The following is a 14,666-nucleotide window of genomic DNA, read 5'->3' as shown; positions in this document are numbered from 1 at the left end:
ATTTTTAACTTCATTTTATTCCCATCCCGGAAGGCATGACAAAATGAGGAAATTCTAAGAGAGGAAAAATAATTTACCCAGTGTTTAAATACTATGAGATTCTAATAGGGATTTCTTACACATGTCGAATTAAGCAAAGGAATTATAGGAATCTTTTAAAAGAATGTGCTTGGTTGGACCATTTTTTTTTTTTTTTATTCCTTCACTCAGAGCATGGGAACAGATGACGAAAGAATTTTTACAGAGCTTTCAGTTGCATTAATTAAATAGAAAAAGTGGAATGGGATCAGGAAATAAGAGAATATTTTTAGTTAATAAGAGCTGAATAAAGATAAAACTTTGGAAATTAATTAGGATTAAACTAAATTTTAAAATATAATATAACATGTATAAATGCATATTATTAAAAAATAAAGCAATTATAATAATAATAATAAAGTTACTTGCAGAGTAAAATTAATCATCTCTTTAACCTGCAATGAACTCATCTCTACTAATAATAAAGGATAATGTGTCTATGTTTCTTGGCACACTATGTGCCAAACAATTTGACTTGGAGCTAATAAGAGAGAAATTTTATGGTTTATAAACAGAAGAAGGTCCCTCTCCTCGAACATTTTTTAAGTTTTTAGCAAATGTGTTTGGCAAAATTTAATTGAAGCACTTTTTTTTAAATAAATGCATTCTAACTTTAGTCTGTATGTAAAACACTTTTAATAGGTTTTAAGATATGGAAAATAATCTTTCTATTAATATCAAAATAATGTCAATAAGCTTTTTGTCAAATTTCAAGATTATTATTTTTTCTGATTCAAATAATATTCCAATCTATTCTTTCAACAAATTCAACTAGAGTACAGCAAATCAAAAAGGTAGCAGAACTTACAATTAAAAAGTTGTAATAAATAGTTTTAAATAGTTTTTTGCTCAGATATACATTTTCTGAGTACACATAATTATTTCTTATATATTGTTTAATATTTGCTGCAATTATAGAAAAAACTGTAGTTTCATTTCAAAAAATACTTTTTTTAAATTGTTATATCATATTTATTTGGAATTAAAATGCATTTCAATTGAGCTACAGACAAACTTTGAAGTGTGAACTGATGTAACAAAAAATCTTTACTATTGATTCAAGATGCAACAATTTCATTTTTGATTTTTAAATTAATTGTTTGATCTAAAAATTCAATATTTTATTGGTTTATAGCAATTATTTTTAGAATCTTTAGTTATATCTACCATCTTTCAAAACTAACAATGTATTAAATTTAAAAACTTCAACTCAAAATTACTTCACCGAAGATCTTCCATGCCAAATTATCAATATTAAATTTAAAAAATAACAACTAATCTAAACAAAATGGAAATTTTATAACTGAATCATTATGACTACTAACTTCGGTAAATTAACTGACAGATGAAACTGATTAGCAATAAATAATAGATACCTTTCTCTAAAAGTTCGGGAGATCCCTCTAAAAGGACAGTAAAAGCTGCTACAGATCTATTGTCAACATACATATATTCCAATAAATAAGATGCCAAGCTCTTAAGAGATGTAAATTTTCTGGAGAAGAGTTTTTCGGCCCATTGGAAAATAATGTGACAGGATGCAGACGTAGTTTCATCCATACCGGCTTCTTCTTGGGACTAAAACATAATTTATATATTATAATGGCAGCTCTCAAGGGAATAAAACATCTTAGAAATATGCAATTAAGAAATTTCTATATATTTTCTTAACATGATGTATTTTTTAACCTTTATAATGATATATTTTTAATGATAAGAATTATGACAACAATATTACACAATTAAAAATATTCTTAGCGAATAAAAAAATTTCTTTAAATCATGATTTGATACTAACAAGAATAATTTAATGAGGCATACAGCAATCATTTACAGATATTGAACTGAAAAATGATATTTTAAAATTCAATTTTTAACATTTCAGAAATATTATTATCTCTTTCACAGTTCTCCATCCATAATTAAAAGAAATAAATAATTTAATAGTAAAATGAAACAGCTTTTTAAAGATAAAACAATGTTGAAGAAAATTAAAACAAATTTTTTACAAGAAAAAAAAAAGATAATTTATCTTTATTTTTTTTAAAGCAGAACTCATGATTCAATAATAAATGAACATGCCTCTGATAATATCTTTACATATATATAGAACACTGAAGTGGAGACAAAATCAGGCTAAATTTGTTAAAACATTTACAATTGTTTACATGACTGCGGAAAATCTGAGATGGTGCTATTATTTAATGTTTTCTTTAAGTTGCACAATATGAAAAAAAGAGTTTAAGTCAAGCAATTTCAATTATAAACCAAAATTGTTAAAAATGAGAAATCAATGTAATAGAGGTGTAAAGTGTCTTTGTGCATGGACAAAAGTTCTCAGACTATAGGAGTATCATCAATTTTCGTTGTCAATTAATTTTGCCTTTTTTGAAATATAGCTAACTATTAAAAATGCTGTATCATATTACTTAAGTATGATTTAAAATGAAATAACTTTGACATAGCTCCCCATTGGCAATATTTGGAAAATGACACCTTTAAGTTTCTGGGTTACAAAATAAGCTAAATGAAAAAAATCGTCTACACAAAATATTGCGAATGGGGACTTACATCAAATTTAAAATGATATAGCATCTTTTTGTGATAAAATATAGCTAATCCAGGGGTGTTTGTGGGACCCCAAAAAATCCCCTGAAACTTTTACGGACTTACTACCGACATTTTGGAGTTTCGAGAAGGGGGGGGGGGGAGAAATGAAAAATTACGATTATGAAGTATTGAATGACCTAATTATAAAAGTTCAATGAATTACTTTTTTTGCAAAATTAATAACCATTAATTTTGCAAAATTAAGACCTTTGAACCCAGGTCACGTGATCGCACATCTGGTCGAACGAAGTCTCTCCCTTTTTTTTCTGCCGCGCCTACTTGCCGAAAAGAATCCAGAAGAGAATGTCCGAGAACCGGGGGAATGAGTCATAACTCTCAATAAGGAAAGAACAAAAAAGAAGTTTTTTCCCCCTTTTCACGCATTATCACTGCCTTTGGAGAAAGAAAGGAAAAGTTTTCACCACACACACTGACCTTGCGTTTTCTGTTTTAAAGCAAACAAAATTACCCAGATCAAAATAAATAATTCATTATTATTCCTACTTCCTTTTGAACGACGATCCCCGGAATTTCCAGGTATCGAAGTTCAAAATCCCCGGAGCACAAACACCCCTGCTAATCAAAGTTGGCTGATATGATTAAATGAATTGTATTTTGAATGCCATTTGTGATGATTATTTCAATGTTATTGATATATTAACATATATTACAATAGTTTATTAAAACAGGGAAAGAGAAGTAAATTTCCTTTTGATTTTCAAATATTTTAGAATTATATATTTTAGCCATCTAACATTTGCATATATCTCTCTATGCTACTAGAAAATTTCAATTTTAGAGATTTATAATTCCGTTTTTAGTAACTGATGGCAAAATAATCTTTGTAATTCATGCAATTTAAGTAATTTAACTTAACTTTTAGTTAAGAAAAGTATTTATAAAGTACTATTACTAGTAAAAATGGATAACTAAATGGTGAATGAGTAAAGCAAGCTAGAACCATGCAGGTGTGTAACTCTCAAATATCATTTCCCAGATTGCTGGAAACCCAACTTTCAACTACTACACATCTTAAATGCACAAATTTCAGATTAAATTAACATAATTGATATAAATGCTCACAAATAAAGATTCTATATTACAGAGTTCTCTAAAGTCTTACGAAATGAAAATTGTATTTTTGAGTTACAGGGTGAGGAATAATATAAAAAAAATTAAAAGAAGCAGAATGTTTCATGTTTCTTTTCCTTTGTATGTTTTTCTTACTCATTTAACAATTCTATTTCAGCTTTTTTTTAAGCCTTATGAAATTAAAACTGAATTTCCAAGTTATGGTGAATAATTTAAACCACAAATACCAGAGAATGCCTCGCATAGCATTGGTGTACAACAGTTATCAAATATTTTCGGCATGAATTTGGCATTTTTACTGACTCTATTGTCTAAAAATTTTGGCAATTAATTCCTAGAAGCATTAATAATATCTAAAAATCAAATTTGTGCTTCAGACACATTTTTCTCAACCGATTGAAGTAAAAAATTGACATGAAAATACACTTGTAGTCACAAAATCCCATACCAAATTTGATATATTTAAGTCGTTGCATTTTTTGAATTGTCACATTTATATATTAAGCACAGATTGACAGAAACTCACCCCATTGTTTGCTCAGAATTTGACAAGTGTCTGCTCTACATATGCTAAATCTGTACACTAAATCTTATCTATCTAGCTCTCTGAATTTTGTAATTATCATGTTAACTTATATTCGAAAAGCTGGGCAGAAGGACTTCTGAACAGATTTTACTCCAAATTTGATGGAAATCAGTAAATTTGGTGTAAATACCATATACTAAATTTCAGTTGTCTAACACAAAACCTTTTTGAGTTAACTTTTTCACAGACAAATAAACATTTTGTAAAAATGTGGTTTTGGAACCCAGAGACATGTAAAGCGTTCAAATTTTTTGACACTTAATATACTTCCTTTATACTATATATATCAGAAAGTAAAAATTGTAATGAGTAAAGGTTTTTATGTTTCACTTTCTTTATATGTTTTTCCAAATTATCTGACTATTTTATTTCATTTTTAAAACTATGCATTAATGTGCCTAATTAAAAAAAGCCTTAAAAAAAATAAAAGTTATTGTTACTATACATATATATTCCACGTCTTTTTCGAAACAACTGCAGTGAATTCAACCAAATTTTGTATACATTACATCAGACATGAAAAGGGATTCTCAGAATTTTTCAGAAAGCAAAAATTAATTAACTATTCAATTAATTAATTTTTTAAGTAATTTATTTTGTCTCTTGGCAATACTTTTATTTATTTTAAAATGATGATTTAACCATGTTAACCTAAACTTAAGTCACTCTTCGAAACCAAGACATTTCTTATACTTCAGTATTTGTAATGCTAATATATTATATAATAAATTATGCAGAAAATTAGCTTATGATTTGAAATGATTTTTACAAATTGATTGTTCAGAAGATATTTTAACTCTAATTAAAAACAGATGATAAAGATTTTAAAGAATAAAAGAATTTTATATATTATATTTTATACAAAAGTAATTTTTATATTAAAAATATTATATATGAAAGGATTTCAATTCTGAGCTACAGTCGTATATACTAACAAGTTATTTATACAAATGATTCTTAACTTATCCATGGAATTTTTTGGAAAGAATTTTAATATATTATTAGCTTGAAGATATTATATTGCTTCTTTCTTTATATCTTACTATAAATATTATAAATGTTTATCCATTCAAAATAACAAGTTGACATTTGATAATTATCCATACAAGTTTTTAAGAGATTGTTTTCACATAAATTTTTTTCCAAAAACATAAATAAGAAAGAAATATTTGTCATTTCTTCATACTTTCTAAACACAACAAACATCAGTTTCGAATACTCAGAAAAACTGCCACATTTACCTCAGAATTTTCAGTTTCTGCATGCATATCTGGTAATGTTGGAGATTTCAGATTTAATTTTTTTCTCAATCCACTGTAACAGTACCTAAACAATAAGGGATAAAAGTTTATTAATTATTAAACAATTAAATAATCTTATCCACAGGAACAATACTTAAACAACAGAACTTATATAACTAAAATTAAAACTATTACTCAGATTTTTTTTAAAAAATATACAAAAAGTTATCAAATACAAAATTTTACCTTGAATTTCCTCTAGTACCGAGTCTACGAGGTTTAACAGATGGAAAAATTTGCTTCATCACTTTGCCGAAATCAGCTGCACAAAGGGAATCTGTTCCAGACATTTGGCAAAAAGCTCTGGAAAAGAAAACAATGCATTGGAAACATAAAAATAAGAATTTCTATTTATTATCTATCATTTATAATAATGTGAAAGCACCAATTATGAAATGTTCAAATATACAATTAATGTGATATAGTAATGTAATGGATGCCAAAATCAGCATTAGAATTATATCTAATTTAATAAGGTATGACAGCAAAGATAATAGCACAGTATTATTTTTTTAAAAATTAATTCTTATATTCTAAGAGTAATCTGTTATACAAAGGAAAGAAAATTAATCAATTTTCATAAGAAAATCACATCCTTCTGAACAGTTTTCAAAAGTGAATAACAAATTTATAAAATGGCATTAATTTCTTGGCTACTAAATAATGCATAAAAATATTATTAACAAAAAATTATAGATTATAAAAAATTAGATAATAATTTTTTTATAGATTATAAAAAAAAGGGGGGGGAAGGATATTCTATGGATATTTAACAACAAGAAATAAGTGGAAAGGAAATTAATTGTCTTAAAATCTAACAAAAAATAATGAAGGAAGTCAGATCAACGAACTTTAACAAGTAATTTAAACCAATAATTAATTAACTAAGTGGGACAAATTTGATTATACCAACGAATTTTATTATTTTGTTGAACAGAAACAAATAAAAATGAAAGTCATTTCCAAAAATGATTCATAGAACAGATAACTCCATTTCTTAACACCTACTTCCTTTTTATCAATAATTAGCACTTCCTGTGCAAAGAAATATTAAATTATCTTGTTTTCTCTTTGAGAGCATGAAACTCTCTTTTAAATAAGAAAATGCAAACCAACTACATAGATGAACAATATTTTATGATTTTGTTTTACAATTTCATAAACTTATTCAGAAAAACAAAATGTTTTTTTGAAATGAGGAAAACTTGCAGCTGTTGGAATTTTTTGATAAATTGCACTTCCAATCTTATGAAAGCACAATTTTAAATTACATATAAATAGATATATAAAAATTTGAGACTTTAAGAACTAGATTTTATTATAATTTACCAATTTATTATTTTTAATAAATAAAAATAAATATAATATCAAAAATAATACCAAATTCACTTTTCCCCCCTCCAAAGTTAGAATGGATAAAGAAAAAACATTTGGCAATAAACAGCACTTAGCAAATGGTTAAGTTTCAATTTTTGAAAATTAAATTTAGATTAACAAAAATGAAAGATTTGCCTATTCTGATTTTCTAAGCCCCAAGAAAAGTAGCATGTAAATTTAAACTAATTTTGCTTAAAATAAGACATTAAATCAAAAGCATTTTAAGTGACAAATAATAATCATGAAATGATTCTCAAACAAAAAGTAATTTTTAGAATAATTTCTGATTTCCGTCCAAACACATCTTTAAAACAAATTAGAGTTTATTTAGGTTCAACCATAAAACTAACTCTTGATAATGGATGATACTGGGGTAAGAGAGGAAAAGGCCAAATAAATTATAAAGTTCAGAAATTTTATACCTAAGTTTGTGCTCATTAAAATTTTTTCTAATAATTAGAAAAAGAAAAGGAGTAAAATTATCCCTAACAAACTTCATTATTAAAACTACATATGTGTTTTTCAGGGGGGGGGGGGGGGGAAACTAATAATTTCAAATTTTTATTTTAATGTATGATATTTGTTTTAATAATGTAAGGAGTTTATATTTTGTAGTGAAGTAATAAAATTTCAATACTTGCTTTAAATATTGATTATACAGTTTATTAGATTAAATTTTTTTAACAAATTCATTAAATTTTTGCTAACAAATAATAATCCAAAATTGTTTGTACTGTAAATATCAATTCAATAAGAAGTATAATTATAATTACATATTTAAAAGTTGGGGACAAAGAACTATTTCACTGAAATAATGCAATCAATGGAAATAAAATCATAAAATTAGTACATTGAAAAAAAAAAAAACATACTGGTATTCATTATAAACTTCTTGCTTTGGTAATGAAACATCTGGATCTTCTTCAAAGTGACTTTGAATCCAATTGACTGCAACAAATCCCTCTTCATCAGCTTTTTTCCCAAGTGGATTTTGAGTTTTTCTAAAATAAGTTATAATGACAGTAAATGAATCATCTGCAAATATTTAATGAATAAAAAACAGTAAAATCTGATATGTTTAATAATTTCATAACACTTAAAAAATCTGAAACAAGTAATGCTGTTAAAGAAATAAAATTTGTAGGAATCATATTAAAAAATCATACTGGTTTTTTTGGGGGGAGGGGGGGGTTCATTATGATGCTACTGAAGACGTTTTCTAAAATATAAATGAATATTTAAAAAAAAAGAATTTACCATTCATGAGCTTTTGAATAAAATATTCAATCATTCAATTCAATAATACAAATATTTTGAAGATAATATTTAATCACTATTACATTAAAATAATTTTTTTCCAAAAATGGGATTTAAAAAAAAAAAGAAAATATAAAGTACCATTAATATATAATTAATTAAATTGATTGACTTAATTATTGCATTAAAACTGAACAATAAAAGCAAATGTAGCATAAAATTTAAACAATTAATTCATAAATATTTGTTCAAAAATAAGAAAATGCATTGCAGCTAAAGGAGGGGGGGGGGGAAAGAAAAAAAAAACCCACTGGTTTGCAATTTGGTAATTTTTTTAAAACTTTAATTAATATTTCATTAGTTTAAATAATAATACTAAAAAAAGAATGACCAATACAATGAATATTTTGCTTAAGAATTAAACCTACAACATAGAATATGGTAATTTATTTCAGATAATTTGTAGCACAAGGCAACTATCAATATTATGCATTTCAATTTTGAAAAGATAAATATTGCATAATTCTTCTAATAACAAAGATTATCTGGATTAAAAATAAGGTTATTAAAACAAACAAAAGAGAGAGAGAGAGAGAGAGAAATACATTAAAAAATATAGGATACAAACATTTTGTTTCTATTTTTTTCTTTTAACAATACAATTTATTTATTTATTTCACTCACGGTTTAAAAGGATCAATTTCTAGAGAAGCACCAGTTGGTAATTGCAAATACAGGAATAATTTCTCAACATCTGACAAAGCTTTTACTTCATTCTATAAATAGGAAAAGGAAAATTATTAAAAAGTATTCATTGAATTAATAATGGAAAAAAGCATTCAGTTATCAAATATTGCATTTTTAGAGCATAAAAATAAAGTGAAATATGCAATTCTGTATTGAAAAGGCTTTTCAGAATCATATAATAGTATTTCATTTAATTACTATATTTTTATGATTTAGTAAAAATTAAATAAGCACATATACTTAAAAGAAACAGAAATATATATATTGCATATTAATTCAATTCTAATTATGGCTTAATATGTAATTTCTAATCTATTAGAGGTAGGCATACATTTTCAGTTTAAAAAATACTTTAAATATGATTTTTTAAAAAATTACATTGTTTGAATCAATAAATCTACAACTAAAAAATTATACAAATTTGAATATTTATACAGTAATTTGGTAGACATATTCAACAATCAGACAATACAATGATTTATATTTCCATCCCATTTAGGCTATTATTTTTGTAATTATCTGAAAAGTGTTAAAGAGGAATACTATCATATATTAATTTCATATTTATATTCAAAGACAGCCTTCTCTATAAAGGGGTCTAGGTGCAAAAAAAAAAAAAAAAAAAAAAATTATTTGAGGCACTAAATTTTTTTGTAAAGTACAAAAAAAAAAATTTACAATCAGAATACTTTATACTATTGTGTGTTTATTTATTACGTGATTTAGTTTTTACTATTAATTACTTAAGCAAAATTTCATTTTTTTTTTTTTTTTTGATGCTTAGTATAGCAAGTGTACTTATGTGTGTTTCGACGAAACTTAATTGCAAGAAATTGTGCAGTTTGTGTGGAACTTTCTTCACAAGTTGAAGCTTGAATTGTAACTTCTAAAATCAAAGCAATATCATTGCCAGAATTACTTCATAGACAAGAAAACAGATCTATTTGTGACTTCTTGAAATTTAGCTTTTATACTTTTATCTTTTCTACTAATTTTCTTTTTTGATACAGATAGATATTTCCTTGAAATAGCCATTATTAAATCTAACAATATTAAGTATTTTATGGTGTAAATTATCGAAATACTATAGGTAATCTAACCTACAAGACAAGGTGAATGACCTTAAATCTATTTACTTTATGTTTATACTATGTTGCACAATTGCACCACACTGTAATATATCTGTAAACTTTGTATATTCATTCCAGTTAATTTTCTCCCTCTCTTCTTTACACATTGCTATTATTATTCAGAACATTATTTTAGTTCTTCAACATGTTGGAGGCCCCTCAATCTCGGAGCCCCAGTGCATTGCATCCGCTGTACCCCCAATATGGCCAGTCCTGCTTATATTCAAAGAAAGATTTTTTAAAAATTATGCTATGATATATCATTTAGCTTTCCTCATACTATTTTTTGAGTTGCCACTGATTATGAGGTGTCTTAAGTTAGGAGGCAACAGTTACTAATAGAAAAGAAGACAATAAAATCTCAAAAGTGAAAGACAAGAATACAATTTTTTTGAATTAATAATGCTAGATTCTAGTACTTAAAACCTTCAGTCTGAATTTTTTTCCTCCTCAGTTCACTAATTAAAATAATCAAAGCAATCTTAATTTAATAAATTATAAAGAGAAAACTAATTGGTAGTCATATATTTGAAAGGAGAAAATAATGCTTTTAAATACCTGAAATCGAATGAATTGTTTTGCATATGAATTCCACGATTAAAGTCATGAAATAATTTTAAAACTTGCAATTAACAATAATAATAAAAAAATGGAAACTCTAAATAAAAATTATGTATATTACTTATGTTATAGAATCATTTCACTTATAAGTAAAAATAAAATTAAATTAAAAAAAATAAGTATATACATATACAAGAACATTAATGAAAGATGTAGATATACTTACTAATATTGAAGAAACTTTTTCACGAACATCGGCACTATAAAAAGATTACAATGCATTAAAATATTTCTATACAATTTTAAAAAAATAAATTGTATAAAAACATTTCAAAAATAGATAAATTATTTTGATTTCTGTGAAATTTCTTTATAGGTTTAAAATTCAAAGTTTAATCCTTTTAATGCTATTTAAAGTCATATTTTAATATTTTCATTACATTTAGAAATTGATATTTAGAAACATAAAGTTTATCATTGGTGATAACATTTGTTCCCTATAAAATTTAAAAATAAATACTTTATAAGATTTAAAAAGAGATTATTACATTCCCAAATTCCCATTTCAAATTTTATTCTAAAAATAATAAATAATTTTGAATAATTTAAATGAATGCCAAAAAAATTCTGCATAGTATCTAAATAGATACTATGCAAACTTAAATAAATAATTAATTTTATTCTTTATTAAATAACTTTTATTTAATTTTTTACATAAATATAAACAATCTAAATTATGCTTTTATCATAAGAAAAGTAATCCTGTAAGTCATAAATTCTTTAAGGAAAAAGTATGATATAGAATCAAAAGCAATTTCTAAAACTGCAGGAGTTTCAGGTTCAAATATTGGTGATAAAAGTTATAAAAGACTGCATTGAAATCAGAAAAATATGTTACTTCAAAACTAATGCTAAGAATTTAATACCTTTAAATAATATTAAAGTCATAACTTCACACCTTTTAGCATCACTTTTAGACAGATAATTAAATACCTATTTCAGATGTAAAAAAAGTTAAAACTCTAATGCAGAAATATTTAAAAATAATAATAATTAGCAATGAATGAAAGAAAATTTCAGGAATTAACTGTGAATTATTTATCTGAAAAACCTAATTAAAATTTTGATAAAATCTAAATGCATTATTTTCAAAATGCATAAACACTAAATACAGTGAAATGGAAAGTCAAAATAAAAAATATCTACGACATTAATTAATGCAGCAATTGCAGAATAAAATCTTTTTTTATTATTGACTAATCTAAAAAGAGAGAGAGAGGAGAGAGTTATAAAATAATAATAAAAACATCACATTTTTTATTTTTATATTATCATTATTTTCATAGAATAGATACACAATATCAAATTTACTTTTGTTACAAAAGGCTTAAAAAAAATAAAAACTGTTTTTTCTTTTTAGAAACTTTAAATTATTTTTGTTTTACCAACATAATCAAATATGTTTATTGGGAGATATCTCTATTATTGATCTATAACAGATTATTAAGAAATATCTAAACAATAATAATTAATAATTCTAATATTAATTTTAAATTATATAAGCTTTCAGATGTCAAAGGCGTATATTTTCAAATAATATTTTTCCTTTAAAAATATTATTTGAAACTATACGCCTTTGACATCTGAAAGCTTATATGATTTAAAATTAATATTAGAATTATTAATTATTATTATTTAGATAGTTCTTTTTTATTAAATAATTAAAAAAGCTTCAACCTTCATTGATGCTAGCTAAAATGTCTAATCATGAACATTTTTCTGGGTTTTATGCTTAATTTTTGTCACAACTATCACTGATCAACTTTCTTAAAGATACTTCAGAAGAAAGTTTAATTCTGAATGCAAAAACATCAATAATATTAGAATTAATCACATCAATTAAGGTTTTCTTTACTTTTTTAAAATTTATTTTATTCTTTACCCTACAGTATTTTTTAAATCTTTAGTTTGCAATTGCAAAAAAAAAAAAAAAAAAAAAAAAAAAAAATTGATACTATTTAAGATGGAATTTTCTTAAATTGAGCTTAATAAGCATTTTATATATATTATACAATCATTCATGTAATTGATGCCTACAGCATTCCAGATGTGAGAATTTGTTGCTTTTCATTATTTGAGAGGTCATCTAATTTATCCAAACATTTAAAATAAAAATTTAACTTTCATATTTCAAAAAATGTAAAAAGTTTTATAAATAATTGCAACCTAAGACAATAAAGCAAAATGAAGACAAAAGAGAAAAATAGTACAATAATATTTTGTCTTGCTACAAAAAAATACAAAATCATAAATTATTTATAAAAAAAGCAGATACTTAATTTCAACATAATGCATTTACTAGATAACTAAAATCCTATTTTAATATATTACTTTTCTTAATTTATGGCAAGCAATATTTAAAGAAAAAAAACACTTTTTTTCTTTGTTTAGTATTGTAAAAATATACAACATAAAGTAAAACAATTCAAAAATTTTAAGTTAATTTGGATCAGTTATATGTTTGTTCAAGATATATAAAATTTAAAATTATTTAACACTTTTGTGAATATAAGACATTTAAAAAATACAGAATCTTTACAGAACGTATTATGAATTTTTTAAAATCTTTTTCTATTAAAATTCTAAATGTTCATTAAACAATATGAAAAGAGATTTTATTGTAAAATTTATAAGTGAGATAATTAAAATATTACACAAGATAGAATTTATTCTAAATGCAGCTGCAATATATTTTTAAATAAATAGTTCAACAATTAAGTAATTAAATAAATCACTTTGAACAAAGGGAACTAAAATGCAACAGCACAGAATGATTTATTTGAAAATCAAGTTACCTCAAGTTATGTTAGGCATGCAAATATAACTAAGATCTTACACATTCTTTGTACAAATCTTAAAAAATCAAATATTAAGGCAGCAGTTTTAAATTAGTCTACATACAAAAAAACTAATTAACAAGCCATTATGTACAGAAAAATTTAACAAAGCACTTTTTAATTAATGAAAAAGTTTATTTTGAGACGAAATAAATACATAATTCTATTTCTTAGATGACATTACAAGAAAATAAATAAGATTTATAAGATTTAAAAAACTTAATTTATATAAATTTAATTTTTATTATAAATCACATTTATTTATATGCAATACAGATACGTGTCTTTATTTTCATTGAGATGCTAATCATACTGTCCGAAAAGATATAAGAAAATAAACAAATTTAGAAAGCAAAGAATTTCAATCAAAACAAAGACGGATCATCGTATGTATATTTTGAAAGGGGAAATTGCATTCATTTATTTAAGGAATTCAGTATTTGTGTAATGATACACAGTAGTCAAATTTAAAATAAACATCAAATTTGACATTTTTTATGAGGTAATAAATATAAGATTACACTTCTTGTTATATTTACCTCAAAAATTGCTCTAAGCGTTCTTGCATCTTCTCGGATTTCGGGGGCATTTTATCATTAGGTTTGGGAACAACTTTTTTCGAACGTACTTTCTTAGATGAATTTAATTCCGGGGAAGAATTAGATTTTGTATCATTAGGATTGGCTGGATCACTGGATTTACATCCCAAGCCATGATTATTTAGCAAGGCGTCTTTGTCAGTGTTAAGAAGGATGGATTTCTTCCTAGTGTTTTTACATTTCTTAGCTATGATGGGGACTCTTGATTTATCTTTAGATGATTGAACAGGTAGTTGTCTGTTTTCGAGTTTCATAGTGATAGCATTCATCACTAACAGAGCAACGTGTTTGATTAAGGAAAATTTCAAGAGAGGGTGATAAGGCAACCATCTTGAAAACAGCAATCAGCTGAGCAGAAAGCTAAGGGCGGAGTTATACAGCAGAACTTTGTTTGGGTTTCTAAATTTTTTAGGTTTCGTTAATAAATCTTT

General features: G+C 24.8%; 1 protein-coding gene across 1 annotated transcript in view; it reads right to left on the bottom strand.

Annotated features, from left to right (window-relative positions):
• Positions 1-14,601, bottom strand: part of LOC129962859 (DNA-binding protein RFX7-like) — a 42,269-nt gene extending 27,668 nt beyond the window's left edge. Inside the window, exons 1-7 of the mRNA XM_056076862.1 lie at positions 14,176-14,601; positions 10,966-10,999; positions 8,986-9,077; positions 7,917-8,045; positions 5,854-5,970; positions 5,608-5,692; positions 1,455-1,656 (exon numbers count right to left, since the gene is read on the bottom strand). Of these exons, the coding sequence (XP_055932837.1) occupies positions 1,455-1,656; positions 5,608-5,692; positions 5,854-5,970; positions 7,917-8,045; positions 8,986-9,077; positions 10,966-10,999; positions 14,176-14,504 (988 nt within the window). The 5' untranslated portion in view covers positions 14,505-14,601. The remainder of the gene's footprint in view (positions 1-1,454; positions 1,657-5,607; positions 5,693-5,853; positions 5,971-7,916; positions 8,046-8,985; positions 9,078-10,965; positions 11,000-14,175) is intronic.
• Between the last annotated feature and the right edge of the window lie 65 nt (positions 14,602-14,666).

Source organism: Argiope bruennichi, chromosome 1 (assembly GCF_947563725.1).
Source record: "Argiope bruennichi chromosome 1, qqArgBrue1.1, whole genome shotgun sequence".
Taxonomy (NCBI): Eukaryota; Metazoa; Arthropoda; class Arachnida; order Araneae; family Araneidae; genus Argiope; species Argiope bruennichi.
Note: the sequence above shows the minus strand (reverse complement) of the source record. Positions and strands in the feature narration are given on the sequence as shown.